Genomic DNA, 22,693 nt, shown 5'->3' on the forward strand with positions numbered 1-22,693 from the left:
CTACAAACACTTACTGTACATTCCCAAACCAAAAGCCGTGGATGAACCAGGAGGTACGTCGGCTGCTGAAGGCTAGATCTGAGGCATTCATGTCTGACGACCCAGTCCTGTACCAGAAAACCAGGTATGATATGCAGAGGGCTATTTCAAGGGCAGAGACAATTTCGAACGACATTGGAGGTGACATTGGATGTACGACAACTCTGGCAGGGTTTGCAAGACATTACTTCTACAAAGTAAAACCCAATAGCATGAACAGCAGTGATGCGTCACTACCAGATGAACTCAAAGCCTTCTATGTCCGCTTTGAAAGAGAGAACATAACTACAGCTGTGAAGATCCCTGCTGCACCTGATGACCCTGTGATCTCTGTCTCAGAGGCCGACGTTAGGCTGTCTTTAAAGAGGGTGAACCTTCACAAGGCAGAAGATCCCGATGGAGAACCTGGTAAGGCTCCGAAAACTTGTGCCAACCAACTGGCGGGAGTATTCAAGGACATTTTCAACCTCTGACCGCTACAGGCGGAAATTCCCACTTACTTCAAAAAGGCAACAATTATACCAGTGCCCAAGAATAATAATGTGAGCTGCCTTAACGACTATTGCCCAGTAGCACTCACATCTACAGTGATAACATGCTTTGAGAGGTTGGTCATGACTAGACTGAACTCCTGCCTCATCAAGGACCTGGACCAATTGCAATTTACCTATCACCACAATAGGTCAATGGCAGATGTACCTTTCCTGTCACCTTAATGTCAGTGGTTTACTTATTACACAATATTCAATATAATTTACAAGTCCTCTGAAGATTAAGCAGTTCATATGTCTGCATTAACCTAGACACGGATTGCAGGTGGTAGATACCATTCACACCACATAAATGCCTGGCAATGATCATTTCTCCAACGAGAATCTACCCACCTATTCTTGATGTTCAATAGTAATATTTATCAGAATCTCCCATAACAACACTACCAAGGAATTTAACTGGACCATTCATGCAAATATTGTGTCTACAAGTGCAAATCAGACACTGGACGTTCAATGGCAAATAACTTGCTTACCAACTCAGCAAAGCCCTTCTGCATCTACAAGGGTGAAGTCAGGACCTTAACGAAATATTCTCCACTTGTCTGGATAACTGAGATCATGAAAAGGTCAATATTATCTGAAACAAAGCAGTTTACCCCAATTAAATCACTTCCTCAGCAGCACATACCACTTGAGAAATGCCTTCCAACATTTACCAGGACAACTTCAACAGCACCTTCCAAAGCTGTGATCTCTGTACTCAGAAAAGCAAAAGGTGTAAGGGACAAGCACCACCAAGTAACACACCATCCTGACTTGGCCGAAGTAACATTATTCCTTTCTCAGTGTTTGAACTCCCCACTGAAGACACCATGATCTTAACTTGACAAGAGGAACTGGAGTTCCGGTATTATATTCTCAAGAGTAATTAAGAATGGACAAGAAATGTCTAAAATGTCCACAATCTGTAGTTTCATGTAAAAAAGGGCTGCCCCTTTGGGTAATTGCAATGATATTCTTGAACATTGCTGTAATTTTCAATGCTTCTTCTCAATATTCAGTCTAATGTATATTTCTGGACTGCAGAAATTAGTCTGGTCAGGCAAATCAGTAAGCATCACACAAGTGCCGCAACCAACCAGTGAGGATACAGCTATCCACTGCATTCAGTACTGATATTTCCAACCAGCCAGTAACGTATCATCTGGAAACTGCGAAGCACCCGACAGAGCTCCAGAATTTATAGATACAGAAATCCATAGCATCTTCGTGAATGAATACTACATTGGGCCTGGGGAATCAGTTGGTCTAAGCCTGGAACTGATGATGTCCATCATGTTCCAGTTTCTGTTCACAATGGAAAATAATACACATATTAATTGCCAAACACATTACAATAAAGGTTGTATATTTTCAAAAAGCTAACAACTTCCACTTACATAACTTGCCACCACTGTAGGAACTGTAACGAGATTCTGCTCCAACTCCATCTATAAGTCTGCAGATGATACCACTGTCGTGGGCCGTGTCTCAAATAACAATGAGTTGGAGTATAGGCAGAAGGTAACTTAGTAACATGATATTATGATAATAACCTTGCCCTCAATGCCAGCAAAACAAAAGAGCCGCTCGCTGATTTTAAGAAGCAGGGTGATGCACTGTCATGTACCCCATGACGGGTTAAAGAACCAGCAGAAATGGAAAACACTTTGGAGTCCAGTATTGCTATTACTTAATAATATTTGTTAGTAACTACAAAATACAGTAATTTAAATGCAAATAAATCAAACAGGTTAGCAATGATTATATACAAGTAAGTGTGGAATATATATGAAAACCAAACTTCAAGTCTGGGGTAAATAGATACACTCTTACGATGATGAGTAAAGTTCAGTTCGTGTGTGGTGGTGGTGGTGGTGGGGGGGGGGGGGAGGAAAGAGGGGAGAGAGACAGAGAGACAGAGAGATATAGATATAGATAGATAGATAGGGATTGGAGTCTTCCGGTGAGCTGATGCCTTCTATCTTCCCGTTGTCCTCCAAAATCGTTTTTAAGTCACCGACTATGACCAAAACAATGGGGACTGCTCTTCTGCGGTGGAGCTATCAACCCAGGTGAGGGTTGTCCACACGAACAACTCCCCACCGGTCACTCCGTTTTCACACTGGGAGAGCCACTGATCGATCTGCCTGATCGATCCTCCAAAACCCACTTTTTCTGTGGGCACAACAAAGCTCATTCAGTGTCCAAAATCATGTGTTGCAGGTCTATCCTCAACCTTACTGAGTAGCAACTGACTCTCAAATAACTCCTCCCTCCTTTCTCTGTGTAAGAATGCACTAGCAGGCCATGTTCTTGTGGAAATGTAAACACGCTGCAGAGAAACCATAACATTGATTGTCCATCAAATAACGCCGCCCTTAGTCACCATAGCAACCCACGAGCTGCTCAGTGCCCTCTCTCTCCGAACTCAGCAGAAATCCAAAAGTTAGTCTCAGTTCTTTCTTGTACCTTAAAGTGACAGTCCACACGAAATATGAACCTTAGGGGTTCATAACACCATCTCAAAGCAGTTTTTTTTTTCTCTCTCTCTCTCCCTCTCCCTCTCTCTAAAACAAGATGTCGGTGTTCTCTTTTCAAAAGCACAGCTCATAGGGGTAATTCAGGACCCCGTCACATGCACATACTCCTCTCTACATCAATGATATTGATGTTGAGAGAGTTGAAAGTTTCAAGTACGTAAGATGAATAAAACCAAAGCCTATCCTCATCCAACCATATAGGTACCACAGCTAAGGCGGCTTTACCAATGCCTCTAGTTTCTTAGGAGGCTAAATAAATCTGAATGTCCCCAATGACCCTCACCAATGTTTAATCGATGCACTGTACAATGCATCCTATCTGGATAGATCATGGCTTGGTACAGTATCGTCTCTCCCCATGACCCAAAGAAACTGCTCGTGGACACAGCTCAATAAATTCTTTCACGGACTCTGTCTATACGAAACTCTAAAAGCATGTACCACTCGGCACAAAGACAGCTGCTACCCTGCTGTTATAAGACTATTAAATGGTTCCCTAGTATAGTAAGATGGACTCTTGACCTTACAATCCACCTTGTTATGATCTCGCACCTTATTGTTTACCTTCACTGCACTTTCTCTGCAGCTGTTACACTTTAAAGATTAAATACTTCAAAATTAGCTATATTCATCACATGTACATCGAAACATGACTCTTTTGACTCTGCCACAGTTGGATGCATCAGCAAGGGAGATGAGGCTGAGTACAGGGCTACGGTAGGAAACTTTCTCACATAGTGTGAGCAGAATTATCTGCAGTTTAATGTGAAAAAGACTAAGGAGCTGGTGGTAGACCTGAGGAGAGCTAAGGTACCTGTGACCCCTGTTTCCATCTAGGGGGTCAGTGTGGACATGGTGGAGGATTACAAATACCTGGGGATATGAATTGACAATAAACTGGACTGGTCAAAGAACGCTGAGGCTGTCTACAAGAAGGGTCAGAGCCATCTCTATTTCCTGAGGAGACTGAAGGAGACTGAGGTTCTTTAACATCTGCCGGACGATGCTGAGGATGTTCTACGAATCTGTGGTGGCCAGTGCTATCATGTTTGCTGTTGTGTGCTGGGGTAGCAGGCTGAGGGTGGCAGACACCAACAGAATCAACAAACTCATTCGTAAGGCCAGTGATGTCGTGGGGATGGAACTGGACTCTCTCATGGTGGTGTCTGAAAAGAGGATGCTGTCTAAGTTGCAAGCCATCTTGGTCAATGTCTCCTATCCACTACATAATGTACTGGGTGGGCACAGGAGTACATTCAGCCAGAGACTCATTCCACCGAGATGCAATACAGAGCGTCATAGGAAGTCATTCCTGCCTGTGGCCATCAAACTTTACAACTCTTCCCTTGGAGGGTCAGACACCCTGAGCCAATAGGCTGGTCCTAGACATATTTCATAATTTACATATTACTATTTAACTATTTATGGTTCTATTACTATTTATTATTTATGGTGCAACTGTAGCGAAAACCAATTTCCCCCGGGATCAATAAAGTATGACTAACATACAGTGAAATGCATTATTTGTAGCAAGTCAAATAAGCGAGGGTGGTGCTGGACAGCCCACAAATGTCGCCACACTTCCGGCGCCAACATGGCGTGCCCACAACTTACTAACTGTACATCTTTGGAATATGGGAGGAAACTAGAGCACCCAGAGCAAGGTCCCACAGTCATGGGAGAACATACAAACTCCTTACAGACAGTAGCGGGATTTGAACCCCGATCTTACAGCTAACGTTGTAATAGTGTTACACTAACGACTATGATACCATTATTGTTTTTAACCTTGTTCTACCTCACTGCACTGTGTATTGAATTGATGTGTATGGATGATATGCAAATCAAGCTTTCTATTATCTTTCAGTATGTGACAATAATAAACCAAATTAAATATCAACAGTGAGATAGCTAAACAAAAATATCCCATTTTAAAGGGAAGGAGATGATACAAGAATTTCAGAGTTTGCAAGCTGAACAGTTGAGTTGTGATAAAGATTTTTCTCATTTTTTCCCTCAGTTTTTCTATCCTGCTGAACTAATATCTTTCGTTGTTTGGACTGTTATCCTCAGTGATATTTACTGCCATTTGATATGAAAACTTCTTTACTACCCATGATACTCCTCTAAAAATAGACTGTGCTGATTATTCCAGGCAAGGAAACAGAAGAAAACCAGAAATGCCACAGATGCTGGAAATCAGCAATTAAAGAGAAAGTACTGGAAATACTCAGCCAGCTTGTCAGCATTTAAAGAGAAAGAAAAAGAGTTAACAGTTCAGGCGACTACCTAGTCAGAAATTGGACAAGTTAGAGAAACTTGTATACCCTATCCTCGTTACATGCCTCTTCAGACTATGCGGATTCACAGTTATGCGAGGAACCTATTTCTACCAACGTCTCGTTATATGCGTCCAAAATTCACAGTTAAGTGAGGAGCACTGCCTTCCCGCCAATTACAAGTCACGTGCGCACACCTCACAGTCTTACTGTTGGGATGAGAAGCACCGCTTTCCCGCCAATACAAGTCAGGTGCGCGCACCTCAATTTCACTCCCGCCACTCTCGCATTGGTTTTGGCAAGATGTGGATGCACGATTTTAAACTTTTGTTGGTTTTACCTACGGTGCAGTGATTTTGTGCTTGAAATATTTAACTATACCTCCTAAGCGTCTGACGTCATGTCCTGGGCCGTCAGCCGAGCGGCAGACAACCGCTTTAACACTTGAAAAAAAGTTGGAAATTATAAACAGCGCAGCATCAGCTGAAGGTAACACAGCTCTGGGACTCTACTGCCAGGAACAGAATTTTGCCTTTAAAGTTCTTTTGTTGCTTGACAATGCACCAGCCCATCCTAAACATTTGGACAGCATTCATCCTAACATAACAGTGCATTTCCTGCCGCCTAACACAACATCGCTGATTCAACCACTCGACCAGGGTGTGATCCACATTCAAGGCATATGTATTTTTTTTTTTAAAAACGGTGAACTCTCTCTCTCAGATTCTGTAAGCAACAGACGATTTTGAAAATCCCAGGAGTTTACCAACGGTGAGGGAATGGTGGAAGTCAGAACATTTGGCACAAATGGCGATGGACATAGACCCAAGTTCAGAACAGAGTCAGCACTTCAGTCATTCCTTGCCGTCAACCCTTCTTCCCTACAAGCAATTTATGCTGAAAAACAAAATGCTGCCAAGCACACAATCCCCACCACTTTATTCAAACCGCTGTAATCTTCTGCTGCCGGCAGTTCTAAGAGTTCTGTGAGTCTTCCTTCACCCCTTGCTGTGCTTGATATTATCCTGACGACCAAAACCACCCACCTTATCTATGTGCCCGACACCACAACAACCACTCATCTCCCAGAGTGAACACACCTGCCACTGCTGGTGAGTACTGTACACCAGAGGATATTAACTTTCTATGATTTATTACATTGACTATTACCTTAAATTGATTAAATATAATACAAATGTTGTCTTGTAGTACTGCTTTTATGTCGTATTAGTATGAAAATGTGAATAAGTTACAGATGAAACATATTTAGGAAGTCCTCTGGAACGCATTCCTATTTTCTCCCTTTAAATAATTATTCACATTATGCGTCAACTTCGAGGAACGTATCCCTCGCATATAACGAGGATAGGGTGTATGTTTTAAAATCGCAGAGAAGAGGAAGAAGTGCAGAGAAAGAAGGGATAAGATGGGGACCAGGACATTGGATAATACAAGTAGTTGTGCTTTCAGCAGAGAAAGGGAGAATGCCTGCTACTTGCAGCTGATCTGCTTGTAGGTGTTGTAAGCAGGGGTGGGGGGGGGGAGATATGGATTATGACAGAGAAAGCAGAGAGAAAAGCATCTAGAATTATGAAATACAAAGAATGGCAGATCTGAAATAAGAACAGAATCTGCTGGAATTATCCATGAAGTTAGGAAGCATCTCTGGAGAGAGTAAGAGAGCAACTGAGCTCAGGTGACCGTTGAATAGCCGTACATGAGAACTGTTCAGTTCTGATACACAGCAGGAGACAGGAGAGTGCATCCTAGTTTCCTGAATCGTTAAGTTTGATGTCAAGTCCTGGGGAAGTGGGGGGGGTTTGGGTCCAAAATACCTTGGCAGAAATTGACATGTTGGTCCTCAAATTTATAGTGAGGATTGTTTTAATAGAGGATGAGGTCAATTACAGATATCACAATGCTTAATGAATCAAAACTACAAAGCTTTTGTTTAAGATGGTGGTTCCCAATTTAGGATGCAGGACCCTTTCAGTGAGGGCAACAAAAATTTACAAATGGGGAAAAAAAAACATTGCTGGAGAAACTCAGAAGTTCAAACAGCATCTATTCAGGAAAAGAAACTGATGATTTGGGTTGATAGCCTGTATTAGAACTCGGGATATGTTTTACTGACAGTAAATATATGGCGTTTTGTTTAAAAAGTTCAGGAACCACTGATGTAAGGTTCCAACTTGAGCAGGAAGATGGGTAAAATAAAACAAGAGAAAAATTGAACTGTGACGAGATAAAAGATTTCAAAATTGCAAACAAGTCCCTATAAGGACATGAGATCTTAAAATACATATTTGAACCATCTTGAGTCTGCCCAGTCAAGTTAACTGTCATTTAACTCTGTACGTGTAAACAAAACGTTTCTCCTAACCAGGGTGTAAAGCACTGAGATATACATAACACACATAGTAACTTATGAAAGGAAGGATAACATTCACACATGGATTACAGACAAATAAATAAAGTGCAGAAATTAAATGTTGCAAGGTACAGTATAGATTAACCAGTGACACTTTGAATTCGATGTGATAGGGAGTTCGGAAGCCTAATGGCCTGAGGGAAGTGTTTCCCACACTGACTGTTTTTGTTTTCATTCATTGGAGTCTCCTGCCTGATGGTAGAGAGTCAAGGAGGATGCAGGATGGATGTGCAGGATTGTTAATAATACTAATGGCCCTACGTATGCAGCGCTCATGATGGGGATGTCAGAACACACCTACAAAATGAAGTTAAGGTGGGGGGGAGCCTTATTTTCCTCAATCTCCTTCGGAAGTAGAGACATTGCTGTCCCCTTTTAGTTCAGGGAGATGCTATTAGGGGACCAAGTGAGGTCATCCATAATGTGAACTCCCAAGAACTTGGTGCACTTAACACTCTCTACAGAGGAGTCATGTATTCACAGATGGGGATAGTTCATCTGCACCTTCCCGAAGGCCACAATAATTTCCTTGGTCTTCTCCATGTTCAAACTTAGGTTGTTCTTCTCACACCAGTCAACCAACCGCTCCACTTCCTCTTTATACTCCGGTTCATTGTGACACAGTTCTGAAATCCGCAAACACAATGACACGGTTTGATCTACATCCTGCGATAGTCGTGTGTTAGTAGTGTGAACAGCAGCGGGCTGAGCACACAGCCCGAGAGAATGTCAATGCTCAGCACAATGGGGCGAGAGATATTGCTACCTACATGGACTGACTGTGGCCCATCTGTTAAGAAGTCCACGATCCATTTGCAGAGGGGGGTGTTGAGACCCAGCGAGGACAGTTTCCCCACCATTTTCTGGGTATGATGGTGTTGAACCAAACTGAAGTCTATAAACAGTAGCTTGGCATACAAGACCCCATTTTCCAGGTGGGATAGAACAGAGTAGAGGGCAGAGCCTACTGCATCGTCAGTAGATCGATTCAAGCGATGAGCAAACTGGAAAGGGTCCAATGTAACTGGAAGTAAGGCTTTAATGTACTTCAAAAGCATTTCATAATGGTTGATGTGAATGCCATCGTACGATAGTCATTTAGGCAAGTTTTGTGTCACCTTCTTTGGCGGCTGCTGCCTTGAAAACCAAGGGGGCAGTGGACTGTTCCAGAGACATGTTGAATATACCTGTCAACACCTTAGTTATCTGGGATGCGCATATTATCAGGCCCTGCAGCTTTGCGTGCATTGTCTCTGGCCAGGGTCTTCCTCACTGCAGCTTCATCCAGACAGAGTGTCTGCTCCCCTGGAGGGGGAGGGGTGCCTTCCTCACCAGCGCTTCGTTTTGTGCATCAAACTGGGTGTAAAAGACATTCAGACTGTCAGGGTGTGAGGCATCCTGGTCACTGCCACACAGAGTACACTTGTACTCTGTAATCCTCTGAATTCCCTGCTACTTTCGCCTTATGTCCCTGGTATCGCAGAAGTGGCCGCAGATTCTCTGAGAAAGCTCCCGTTTTACCTTCCTGATGGAGTGGGAAAGCACAGTTCTTGCTTCCCTGAGAGCGGTCACATCCCCTGATCTAAAGGCAGCATCATGATCCCTCAGCCTTGCACAGGCCTCTGCAGTGAGTCATGGCTTCTGATTTGCTCTTACCTGGATGTGTTTTGTGATGGCAACATCCTCAATACACTTCTCTGTGTAGCTGGTCACAGAATCCACATAGTCCTCAATGTTAACATGGTTGCCGGAGGTAGCGGCCTCCCTGAACATTCTCCATTCGTGTTTTCAAAGCAGTTTTGCCGCGCTGAGATCATCCCCTCAGGCCTTTAGAACTGGTTTGGGCCATTTGATCACAGCTTGCATGCTGGAATTAGCATTATAGACAAGTGATCTGAAAGCCCAATCTGGGGTCGAGGAAATGCTTTGTATGCACCTGGTGTGTTAGTATAAACCAGGTCTAGTGTATTTTCACCTCTGGTAGCAAAATAACATGCTGGTGGAATTTAGGCAGGACTATCTTTAGGTTTGCATGGTTAAAATCCCCAGCAACAATGAAGACACCATCAGGGTGTTTGATTTGGAAGTCACCGATGGTGCTGTGGAGCTCACGCAGTGCCTTGCCAGCATTAGCAGAATGGGGGGGGGGAAGGGGGATAGATACAGCCACCAACACAACTGTAGTGAACTTCCTCGGTATATTAGACCAGCTGTCCCCAACCACCGGGCTGCGGACCGGTACCGGGCCGCGAGGAAACGATATGATTTGGCAATATGAGGCAGCTGCACCTTTCCTCATTCCCCGACACGCCCACTGTTGAGCTTGAATTTACGCGAGGTCATCACCCGCGTGTCATCCATGTCAGCGCGGGAAGGAGATCAACTCCTCCAGCTTGCAAATGACGGCGGGCTGAAATGCATGTTTGATATAACATCTCTGCCGGCAATCTGGATCAAAGTCAAGGCTAAATATCCTGAGATAGACACGAAAACACTGAAAACGTTGCTTTCATTTCCAACATTTTTCTGCGAAGCAGAGTTTTCTGCAATGAATGCAACGAAAACTAAGGTGCGGAACAGACTGGACATAAGGAACCCCCTTCGAGTATCGCTGTCTCCCATCACCCCTCGATAGGACCGTCTTGTTGCAGGGAAACAAGCCCAGGGCTCCCACTAATTCAGCGATATTGGTGTGTTGCAATGATTTTATATGTTCATATAGGGAAAATATGCGCTGAGTGTTTAATATCCAAATGTTACTTAAAATGCTATGATGCTATTGACTTACTTATATAACCATATAACAATTACAGCACGGAAACAGGTGATCTCGCCCCTTCTAGTCCGTGCCAAACGCTACTCTCACCTAGTTCCACCGACCTGCACTCAGCCCATAATCCTCCATTCCTTTCCTGTCCAATTTTTCTTTAAATGATAATATCGAACCTGCCTCTACCACTTTTACTGGAAGATCATTCAACACTTACTTCAAGCTCCCCTGTGCTCCCCTGATAATTGACTTATCGCAAAATTCATGCGAGGAAATATGCGCTGTGTGTTTAATATTAAATTCGTCAGATACATCATTTTAGAAACGAAATTGAGTGTATTAGCCACTTATCACCTATATTCCGGTGGAGATTAACCCCTCCCCCCGAACAGAATTGCCAAAAACGATTTGCAGAAAAATAATTGGCTGGTACACGCTTGCGCAGGTCACACATGCGCACTGGTGCCCGCGCAAGGCTTCATGGTCATTGTAGTCTCTCTCTGGGTAAACACAATGTATTTGACTGCTACTCTTGTCAGTTGGCAACCCTACCCGCACCCCCCACCCCCCCCCCGGGGTCGGCCGGTCCGCAAGAATATTGTCAATATTAAACCAGTCCGCAGTGCAAAGAAGGTTGGGGACTCCTGTATTAGACTGTCTGCATTTCACAAAAATAAACTCAGTCGTCAGTGAACGGTGGGATCCACTGCTAAAGCGTCCACACAACAGTTCTTATTCAAGAAATCTCCTGCCTGAGATCACTGGATTCCTGTCAGCCCGAAACACACTGAAACGCTCCAGCCAGATGGCCACATCGGCTATAGAGGCGCAAACACAAGGAATACTGCAGATGCTGGAAATTCAAGCAACACACATCAAAGTTGCTGGTGAACGCAGCAGGCCAGGCAGCACCTGTAGGAAGAGGTACAGTCGACGTTTCGGGCCGAGACCCTTTGTCAGGACTGCAGTCCTGATGAAGGGTCTCAGCCCAAAACGTCGACTGTACCTCTTCCTAGAGATGCTGCCTGGCCTGCTGCGTTCACCAGCAACTTTGATGTGTGTTGCTCGGCTATAGAGTCATGAAGCTAAGATTCCGTGAGAATGAGTGCGCAATCGTTCCTCGACTCTCACTTGTTCAAGAGAATGGATATTTGCCAGCAAGAATGACAGAAGAGTTGGCTAAAGGGCTTCAACCAAAGTCACTCCCAGATCCCAGTTCGCCTACCCCTCCTTTCTTTTCTTGTGCACCGCTTTCCAAAGCATCTTCCATGGATGTCTATAGCAGGAAATGGCATACACAGTAAACCCCAAGTTGCAGAGTTCCTCTACAGTCTAATAGTTTACTGGCAAGGTGGACTTGCTATGTACAATATATTTAATAGCCAGCAGCATTTTCTGATCATAACAAAGACATATAGGACATGGATGAACCATTACACTCGGACACTGCGTGGTCGCTGTGTCTGAATCCGCTGCTGTCTTTTTAAAATGTTTAAGTCACGTTGTTCATACATTTACAAACCCTAATGGAAAGCTATTTCTTGTCTGCTGTCCATTTGCAGCCAAGAAATAAGCTGTTGAAAAAAAACACAAGCCTCACAACTGAAATTGGAGGATTTTCTGTTGATAGAAACCTCCAAAACAAGAAGCTCCAATGATTGCTTGGAGACCTTTGCTTCAACAGAGAAAACTGGACTCTTGCTCTGATTGGCCAATCTATCTCCACCCTCCCCAATCAGACAGTTCAAACTTCAAAACCAAGAACCACCATTCAAGCAAAGTTCATTGTCTGGCTGAGATTCAAATTGCTGTTTTCTGGAATCTTGCAATACCATAGCTGTTAGGTTCTTGTACTTTTGTGATATTTTTTAAACTGAATCATGCAGCTAACATGGTTGCTTTTAAAAATTGAGATTTTGTTTAAAGAAGATCTCAGTATCCTGTGAAAATCATGTTTCTCTATCATAAGCAATGACTTAACTGAGAAGCAAAAATACATGGTAGATTCTATAAAAGATTGAACTAGACTCATCAGTATTGGTTTAGATGCACAAAATGAAGTCTATGCTCTGAAAATTAATGTTGTCTAGAACAAACTTGAAATGCAACTAAAGTTAATGTGCAGTTATCTAAAATTGATGATATGGGCTCACTAGATGGTGCTGGTTATCAATGTCCTATAAAGCAGGGGTCCCCAACCTTTTTCACACTGTGGACCGGTTTCATATCGACAATATTCTTACGGACTGGCCGACCCGGGGTTGGGGGGGGGGGGTGGTAGGGTTGCCAACGAACAAGAGTAGCAGTCAAATACGTTGGGTTTACCCCAAGAAAGACTACAATGACCATGAAGCCTTGCGCGGGCACCAGTGCGCATGCGTGATTTGCGCATGGGTGTACGTGCCATTTTTTTTTGCAACAAATCGTTTTTGGTGATTCTGTTCGGGTGGGGGAAATGTTAACCACGAACGCTATAAACTGATAAGTGGCTAATACACTCAATTTCGTTTCTAAAAGGGTTTATCTAACGAATTTAATATTAAACACACAGCGCATATTTTCTTCGTATGAATATAGCGATAAGTCATTTATCAGGGGAGTTTGAAGTAAGTGTTGAACGAACTTCCAGTAGAAGTGGTAGAGGCAGGTTCGATATTATCATTTAAAGAAAAATTCGATAGGTATATCGACAGGAAAGGAATGGAGGGTTATGGGCTGAGTGCAGGTCGGTGGGACTAGATGAGAGTAGCGTTCGGCATGGACTAGAAGGGCAGAGATTGCCTGTTTCCGTGCTGTAATTGTTATATGGTTATATAAGTCAATAGCATCATAACATTTTAAGTAACGTTTGGATATTAAACACACAGCACGTATTTTCCCCGTAGGAACATATAAAATCATTGCAGCACACCAATATCGCTGAATGAGTGGGAGCCCTGGGCTTGTTTTCCTGCAACAAGACGGTCCTATCGAGGGGTGATGGGAGACAGCGATACTCGAAGGAGGTTCCTTATGTCCAGTCTATTCCGCAATTTAGTTTTCGTTGCATTCATTGCAGAGATATGTTAGAAATGGAAGCAACGTTTTCAGCACTTTCGTGGCTATCTCAAGATATTTAGCCTTAACTCCAGAATGCCGGCAGAGATGTTATGTCAAATATGCTTTTCAGCCCGCCATCATTTGCAAGCTCGAGGAGTTGATCTCCTTCCCGCGCTGACATGGATGACGCGTGCGTAATGACCTCGCGCGCATTCAAGCTCAACAGTGGGTGCAACAGGGAATGAGGAAAGGTGCAGCTGACTGCTATCGCCAACATATCGTTTCTTCGCGGCCCGGTAGCGCATACTTTGCGGCCCAGTGGTTGGGGACCGCTGCTGTAAAGCCTGAAGACACCCAGCATTTTGGGGACAGCTTTTTCCCCTTCAGCCATCAGATTTCTGAATGGACAATGAACCCATGTACATTACCTCAGTAAGCATTTTTTTTAAAAAAAAATCTCCTTTTGCACTACTTATTTAATTTTTATAGTTATTTATTATTGTAATTTATAGCATTTTTTAAAAAAATCTGTACTGCTGCTGCAAAACAATGTCACAACATATGCCAGTAATATTAAACCTGATTCCGATCTGAAATAGAAACGAAAATGCTAGAAATGTTCAACAGGTCAGGCAGATCTGTATAGAAAGAAACAAAGTTAATATTTTAGATCAAAGATCCTTTGTCAGAATGGTGAATGAGAAAACAGATTAACAGATCCATGACCCTGACCAGCAGCTTTAACAACTTGTGCACTTCTACCACAGAAAGTTTTTATTGCATTACTAAAAAGTTAATGTAACACATTATTACTGACCTGTAATTTTTTCCAGTGCATTAAATCCATGATTTACAGCTATTATATCAAGGAATGAAACTGTGCCATCCTCAAACCTGGAATGAAAATTATATTTTAAAAATCACACAAATGGTTCAATAAATTAATCACAGCATTTGCCTGCAATCTGATTACAATGGCATTAAACTGACATTAATTATTGCTTATCCATGCAGATTATTCCTTAGCCAGCTTGGAACACAGATATATGTTTTAAGAGATTCTGCAGAAGAATCAATTCAGTGCCCATAAAAAGCCCGAGTTCTTAGACATATTTCGACAAATCCTTGGATGAAAAAGAAATTATGAATAATTAGATTTATATGATAGGAAATAAACTTTGTTCCAAGCAACACACATAAAAGTTGCTGGTGAATGCAGCAGGCCAGGCAGCATCTCTAGGAAGAGATACAGTCGACGTTTCAGGCCGAGACCCTTCGTCAGGACTAACTGAAAGAAGAGCTAGTAAGAGATTTGAAAGTGCGAGGGGGAGGGGGAGATCCAAAATGATAGAAGACAGAAGGGGGAGGGATGGAGCCAAAAGCTGGACAGTTGATTGGCAAAAAGGATATGAGAGGATCATGGGACAGGAGGCCCAGGGAGAAAGAAAAGGGGGAGGGGGCAAAAAACCCAGAGAATGGGCAAGGCGTATAGTGAGAGGGACAGAGGGAGAAAAAGGAGAAAGAGAAAAAGAATGTGTGTATATAAATAAATAACGGATGGGGTACGAGGGGGAGGTGGGGCATTAGCGGAAGTTTGAGAAGTCAATGTTCATGTCATCAGGTTGGAGGCTACCCAGACGGAATATAAGGTGTTGTTCCTCCAACCTGAGTGTGGCTTCATCTTTACAGTAGAGGAGGCCGTGGATAGACATGTCAGAATGGGAATGGGACGTGGAATTAAAATGCATGGCCACTGGGAGATCCTGCTTTCTCTGGCAGACAGAGCGTAGGTGTTCAGCGAAACGGTCTCCCAGTCTGCGTTGGGTCTCGCCAATATATAGAAGGCCACATCGGGAGCACCGGACAGTATATCACCCCAGCCGACTCACAGGTGAAGTGTCGCCTCACCTGGAAGGACTGTCTGGGGCCCTGAATGGTAGTGAGGGAGGAAGTGTAAGGGCATGTGTAGCACTTGTTCCGCTTACAAGGATAAGTGTGAGGAGGGAGATTGGTGGGGAGGGATGGGGGGGACGAATGGACAAGGGAGTCACGTAGGGATCGATCCCTACTGAAAGCGGGGGGGGGAGGGGGGAAGATAAAGATGTGCTTAGTGGTGGGATCCCGTTGCAGGTGGCGGAAGTTACGGAGATTAATATGTTGGACCTAGAGGCTGGTGGGGTGGTAGGTGAGGACAAGGGGAACCTTATTCCTAGTGGGGTGGTGGGAGGATGGAGTGAGAGCGGATGTGCGTGAAATGGGGGAGATGCGTTTGAGAGCAGAGTTGATGGTGGAGGAAGGGAAGCCCCTTTCTTTAAAAAAGGAGGACATCTCCTTCGTCCTGGAATGAAAAGCCTCACCCTGAGATCAGATGTGGCGGAGAAGGAGGAATTGCGAGAAGGGGATGGCGTTTTTGCAAGAGACAGGTTGAGAAGAGGAATAGTCCAGATAGCTGTGAGAGTCAGTAGGCTTATAGTAGACATCAGTAGATAAGCTGTCTCCAGAGATAGAGACAAGAAAGATCTAGAAAGGGAAGGGAGGTGTTGGAAATGGACCAGGTAAACTTGAGGGCAGGGTGAAAGTTGGAGGCAAAGTTAATGAAGTCAACGAGCTCAGCATGCGTGCAGGAAGCAGCACCAATGCAGTCGTCGATGTAGCAAAGGAAAAGTGGGGACAGATACCCGTATAGGTTTGGAACATGGACTGTTCCACAAACCCAGCAAAAAGGCAGGCATAGCTAGGACCCATGCGGGTGCCCATAGCTACACCTTTAGTTTGGAGGAAGTGGGAGGAGGAGCCAAAGGAGAAATTATTAAGAGTAAGGACTAATTCTGCTAGACAGAGCAGAGTGGTGGTAGAGGGGAACTGGTTAGGTCTGAAATCCAAAAAGAAGCGGAGAGCTTTGAGACCTTCCTGATGGGGGATGGAAGTATATAGGGACTGGACATTCATGGTGAAAATAAAGTGGTGGGGGCCAGGGAACTTAAAATCATCGAAAAGTTTCAGAGCGTGAGAAGTGTCACGAACATAGGTGGGAAGGGTTTGAAGAAGGGGGGATAAAACAGTGTCGAGGTATGCAGAAATGAGTTCAGTGGGGCAGGTGAGACAATAGGTCTACCAGGACAGGCAGGTTTGTGGATCTTGGGTAGGAGGTAGAAACGGGAAGTGCGGGGTGTGGGAACTATAAGGTTGGTAGCAGTGGATGGGAGATCCCCTGAGCGGATAAAGTCGGTGATGGTGTGGGAGACAATGGCCTGGTGCTCTTTAGTGGGGTCACGATTGAGGGATAAATAGGAGGAGGTATCTGCGAGTTGTCGTTGTGCCTCGGCAAGGTAGAGGTCAGTATGCCAGACCTCTACCTTGCCCCGCCCCACCGAACTCATTTCTGCCTACCTCGACACTGTTTTATCCCCCCCTTGTTCAATCCCTTTGCCTCCAACTTCCACCCTGCCCTCAAGTTTACTTGGTCCATTTCCGACACCTCCCTCCCTTTTCTAGATCTTTCTGTCTCTATCTCTGGAGACAGCTTATCCACTGATATCTACTATAAGCCTACTGACTCTCACAGCTATCTGGACTATTCCTCTTCTCACCCTGCCTCTTGCAAAAATGCCATCCCCTTCTCACAATTCTTCCGTTTCCGCCGCATCTGCTCTCAGGATGAGGCTTTTCATTCCAGGACGAGGGAGATGTCCTCCTTTTTTAAAGAAAGGGGCTTCCCTTCCTCCACCATCAACTCTGCTCTCAAACGCATCTCCCCCATTTCACGCACATCTGTTCTCACTCCATCCTCCCGCCACCCCACTAGGAATAGGGTTCCCCTTGTCCTCACCTACCACCCCACCAGCCTCCAGGTCCAACATATTATTCTCCGTAACTTCCGCCACCTCCAACGGGATCCCACCACTAAGCACATCTTTCCCTCCCCCTTCTAGCTGCTTTCTGCAGGGATCGCTCCCTACGCGACTCCCTTGTCCATTCGTCCCCCCCATCCCTCCCCACCGATCTCCCTCCCGGCACTTATCCTTGTAAGTGGAACAAGTGCTACACATACCCTTACACTTCCTCCCTCACCACCAATCAGGGCCCCAGACAGTCCTTCCAGGTGAGGCGACACTTCACCTGTGAGTCGGCTGGGGTGATATACTGCGTCTGGTGCTCCCGATGTGGCCTTCTATATATTGGCGAGATCCGACGCAGACTGGGAGATCATTTTGCTGAACACCTACGCTCTGTCCGCCAGAGAAAGCAGGATCTCCCAGTGGCCACACATTTTAGTTCCACATCCTATTCCCATTCTGATATGTCTGTCCATGGCCTCCTCTACTGTAAAGATGAAGCCACACTCAGGTTGGAGGAACACCACCTTTTATTCCGTCTGGGTAGCCTCCAACCTGATGGCATGAACACTGACTTCTCAAACTTCCGCTAATGCCCCACCTCCCCCTCGTACCCTATCCGTTATTTATTTATATACACACATTCTTTTTCTCTCTCTCCTTTTTCTCCCTCTGTCCCTCTCACTATACCCCTTGTCCATCCTCTGGGCTTCCCCACCTCCAACTTTTCCTTCTCCCTGGGCCTCCTGTCCCATGATCCTCTCATATCCCTTCTGCCAATCACCTGTCCAGCTCTTGGCTCCATCCCTCCCCCTCCTGTCTTCTCCTATCATTTTGGATCTCCCCCTCCCTCTCCCACTTTCAAATCTCTTACCAGCTCTTCAGTTAGTCCTGACGAAGGGTCTCGGCCTGAAACGTCGACTGTACCTCTTCCTAGAGATGCTGCCTGGCCTGCTGCATTCACCAGCAACCTTGATGTGTGTGGCTTGAACTTCCAGCATCCGCAGGAGAGAGAGAGTGTGTGTGTGTGTGTGTGTGTGTGTGTGTGTGTGTGTGTGTGTGTGTGTATATTGATTTCCAGGTAATGGCCAGTAAACCATGAAGTTAGGAAAGCAGACAAAATTATTGTCCAGAATTCCTTACAGATATTAAAGCAGAAGTGAAATGGAGATACAAGACACTGTAGATGCTGGAAACCAGCATAACAAACTGCTGGGGATATGTTCAATGAACTAATCATATGGATGGAGAGGACAGCCCAGGAGATGAACAAGATTATCTCAAAGGACCATTGGAATCTTTGTTGTTAAATGACAGTGGATCAAGAAGCTGAGTTCTGGTGGTCCCGGAAGAGAACATCATTACTTTTCACATAATGCTACATTATCTAAAAATAGTTGACCCACCCCAGCAGTTTGTTTTTACTCAGGAAATGGAATGGACCAGATGTCCTCTTGTGCAGAGTCTTTCTGCTTGGCCAAGATTTTATTCCACTCAATTGTGAAACCATGATTGTGAAGTTGATAAAGTTTGCAATCTCTGGAAGAACAATATTTAAGTTTAGCAAACATTTGTTTGGGGTCACAAGTTAAAATTGAAGATGTACAAGCTACTAGTGCCATGGCCACTTATCAATGGCAGTCAAATGTAACTTCACATAATTAATTATGTGGTGTGTTTATAGATAAGATTTATATTATGTTGTCACAGAAAAGTGTGTGAACGTTCATGATTTGCAGCATCTCAAAGTGCTCTGCAGCCAATTTAGTATTCTTATAGTCTAAGACTAATCTATAAAACATAGCAGGCAATTTGCCACTAGAAAGAGTCCAGAAATATTATTGGGATAATCTTATAATTTGCTTGAGCACTGTTGAAAAACAAAATAAGCTGGAATGCTTTCAAGATTTTTCCAATTCTTGTTCAAAAATTTTGGGAAGCTACTTGACCTCCACCTGTGAACGTAGGTGAAATCTAAGTTCACCACTTCATTGATATCATCAGCAGTGCCGTATTTTCTACTGCAGAACTGGAATATTAGCCAAGATATTATACTCAAGTATCTGCAACTTTCGCCCAAAACTAACTCTGAATTGGGGAAGCTACCATCAAGTCACAACTGGTACCTAAAGGTGTACAGTTTACACCCACTGTCAATGAAAGAGCTTCAACCCCTTGTGTCTGTTTAATACTACAGTCAACAACAGACAAATATATGTCACACCATCAGCTTGTGTTTTGGCAAATGAAAACTTGCATCCCGCAGATTTATACTCTAACAGAAATTAAAGTGGCTCAGCATCTAAATGATTTTGGAAGGTGTGATCCTAAGAACTAAACTCAGGAAAGGAGTGGGAAGTCCAGGAGACTGACAACGTTCTCTGACAGGACCACATGAATCTTTTCAAATTAAGCAACGGTGGATCAAGGATCAAAGTTCAGAGGTCTCAAAGTTATGAGCCAATTACTATGCAGATTTTTAGAATGCATATTCAATATTAAATCTTAAAGTACATCTTGCACTCAAACAGGCAACGGCCTATTAGAACAAGGGAGAGCAAAGAGCTAAAAGAAAAGTTAATGGAAAAGATTCTCAAATATTTATCATGAACTTTTCCCTTCAAAGTACAGGTTCAACATTCATGCATTGCCAGTCATCAGGAAATCTTACTTCAGATCAATTAGTAAAACATACACAAGTAGTCTGAAAAATTCCCAACCTATTTCAGTAGGAATCTGAAGACAAGAACACGAAAAACTCTAGTAAAATCTTCTTTAAGCATGGTGATTTAAAGATAAATGGACTGTGGAAAAATTACTTTTTCATAATAATTACATAATAAATACACTTTAATGAATACTCAAAATAATCCTAGCTATTTCAGAGTGATTTATTTTCCTTCTGAAAGGATAGTAACTTACCTGTCACTAAATGACTGTTTTGGGACATAAAAATCCTCTGTTGACAAATAAGAAGCTGCTGTTCCTCCTCCAAAATATTTCTTTCCCAGCATGTGTTCACATTCGTTTTTCACCAACAGAGCGCCTAGACCAGTTGGAAATCCAAAAATTTTATAAAATGAGATGGGGATGAAGTCTGCCTGATACAAACTGAGGTCAAGTGGGGAAGTGCACACAAATGAGGCCACATCCACTAGTACGTTCCAAGTCCCAGGAATTCTGCTGAAAGGATACAATCTTTTTGATTTAATATCCCTTATCCAAGAAAGTGGATATTTTGTCCCTGAGAAATTACTTTGAGCAGGGTAACAGAACAGATGGTGAATGTGGCAATTTTCCTCCTGGGCCATGCTTATCTTTTCATGCAGAATGTCTTTATCGTCATGAATTTCATCCAAGTTTATTGGAAGAGTTGCAGCACCAGCAGGAACAGATAATCCTCTCATACCCACCACAGAAGTGTGGTTATCAGTCAGGTAACAAAACTGACTCCTTGCTTCTCCATGTTCTGCACAGGTCCATTGAAAGTTTTCTGCTACTAGTTTAAGAGCTGCAGTGCATCCTGATGTGAAAATAACTGTATACTCTTCTGGGCTGGTGTTGAAAAGCTGGAGAATCCTACAAAATACAAAACAATAATATTATTTGTTATTGTTTAACAAAATAAATAATATAGGTAGGATGTGGGGGTGTGGAGTCCAGTTCCACACGTATCATGTCAGTACCAAGTCTTACCAAGGCAATAAATATTCTTCTGGAGGAAAAAAGTAGGTCAAGCTACATCTGTGAGAAGAAAGGAATTACCAATGTTTCAGGACAAAACCCTACATCAGGACTAAATGCTGAATTCATTCAGTAGATAGTTTGTTGCTCCAAATCATAACATCTGTAGTCTTCTGCATCCTCAGTTCTATTGATCAGCCTCAACTCAACAGTAGAATTTTCACCTGCATGTCAGAGATCATGGGTTTGTCTCAAACCACAGACTTGAGGGCAAAACTTAGATTGGAGTACTGCAATAGCAAAACTGCCATCTTTGAAGACTTGCTTGCATTTATAGACGGCTGTACATGATCAAGCCAGTTAAGTCTATCATGCACACATATGGTGAGGCACAAGTACAATGAAAAACACGCTTACAGTAGCACCACAGGCACGCAGGTTCAGACAACATAAAACATAAATCAGACATCAGTTATATAAGACAGTGAGGGGAAAAAACTGTGCAAAACAAGATGTTAGTGCAAAAATAAACACAATTAGAGACATATTCATAGTAGCACAAGAAGAGGTCCATAATGTTTTGTTGCTGAGTTAGGGTTGTACAGGTCAGTACAATAACATCATTGTTGTCAGAAAGTAGCTGTTCTTGAACTTGGTGGTTTGGGACTTCAAGCTTTGGTGATAAATATGACCTTCTTGAGGTAGTGCTTCACGTAGACGTTTTCATTGGTGGGAAAGGTGTGCCGATGATGAACCAGGCTGTATCCAAGATTGTAACGCCCAAACGTTGAAAGCTGATCATTCTTCAGGGCAAAAAATTCCAATTTTAATTCCTTTTCTATTTGACATTTCTATTCACATTCTGGAAAAGATCTGGCCTTTTAACTAAATTAGAAGAGGAACTCAACGCCTTCTATGCCTGCTTTGAAAGGCAGAAATAACTACAGCTGTGAAGATCCCAGCCGGCTGGTGGCGTAGTGGCATCAGCGCCGGACTTCGGAGCGAAGGCTTCCGAGTTCGAACCCAGCTGGCTCCCCAGGCACGCTTTCCATCCGTGCTGGGTTGAGCACGGAAAAAAAGAAATTGCCTGCTACAGAAACATCAACAGCAAAAAGTTTATGTCCTATGCTCTCTCGTGAGTTTAAAAGGCAATTTCCTTTTCGCTGTGAAGATCCCTCTGCACCTGATGACTCTGATCACTCTGATCATCAGCCGAAGTTAGGCTGTCTTTAAAGAAAGTGAAACCTTGCAAGGCAGAAGGCCCAGATGGAGTACCTGATAAGGCTCTGAAAACCTGTGCCAACCAGCTAGTGGGAGTATTCAGGGACACTTTCAACATCTCACTGCTACAGGCAGAAGTTTGCACTTGCATCAAAAAGGCAACAATTATACCAGCGCCTAAGAAGAATAATGTGAGCTGCCTGAATGACTATCGCTCAGCAGCACTCATGTACAGTGATGAAATGCCTTGAGAGGGAGGTCATGACTAGACTGAACTCCTGCCTCAGCAAGGACCTGGACCCACTGCAACTTGTCCAT

At 43.7% G+C, this 22,693-nt stretch overlaps 1 protein-coding gene across 3 annotated transcripts in view; it reads right to left on the reverse strand.

Annotated features, from left to right (window-relative positions):
- The window catches only part of mocos (molybdenum cofactor sulfurase), a 139,292-nt gene that overhangs the window by 95,497 nt on the left and 21,102 nt on the right, over nucleotides 1–22,693 (reverse strand). For all 3 annotated transcript variants that reach the window (XM_063043925.1, XM_063043924.1, XM_063043926.1), the window contains exons 4-5: nucleotides 20,393–21,049; nucleotides 14,452–14,528 (exon numbers count right to left, since the gene is read on the reverse strand). In XM_063043925.1, coding sequence (XP_062899995.1) covers nucleotides 14,452–14,528; nucleotides 20,393–21,049 — 734 coding nt within the window. The remainder of the gene's footprint in view (nucleotides 1–14,451; nucleotides 14,529–20,392; nucleotides 21,050–22,693) is intronic.

This window comes from Mobula hypostoma, chromosome 3, assembly GCF_963921235.1.
Source record: "Mobula hypostoma chromosome 3, sMobHyp1.1, whole genome shotgun sequence".
NCBI classification, from domain to species: domain Eukaryota; kingdom Metazoa; phylum Chordata; class Chondrichthyes; order Myliobatiformes; family Myliobatidae; genus Mobula; species Mobula hypostoma.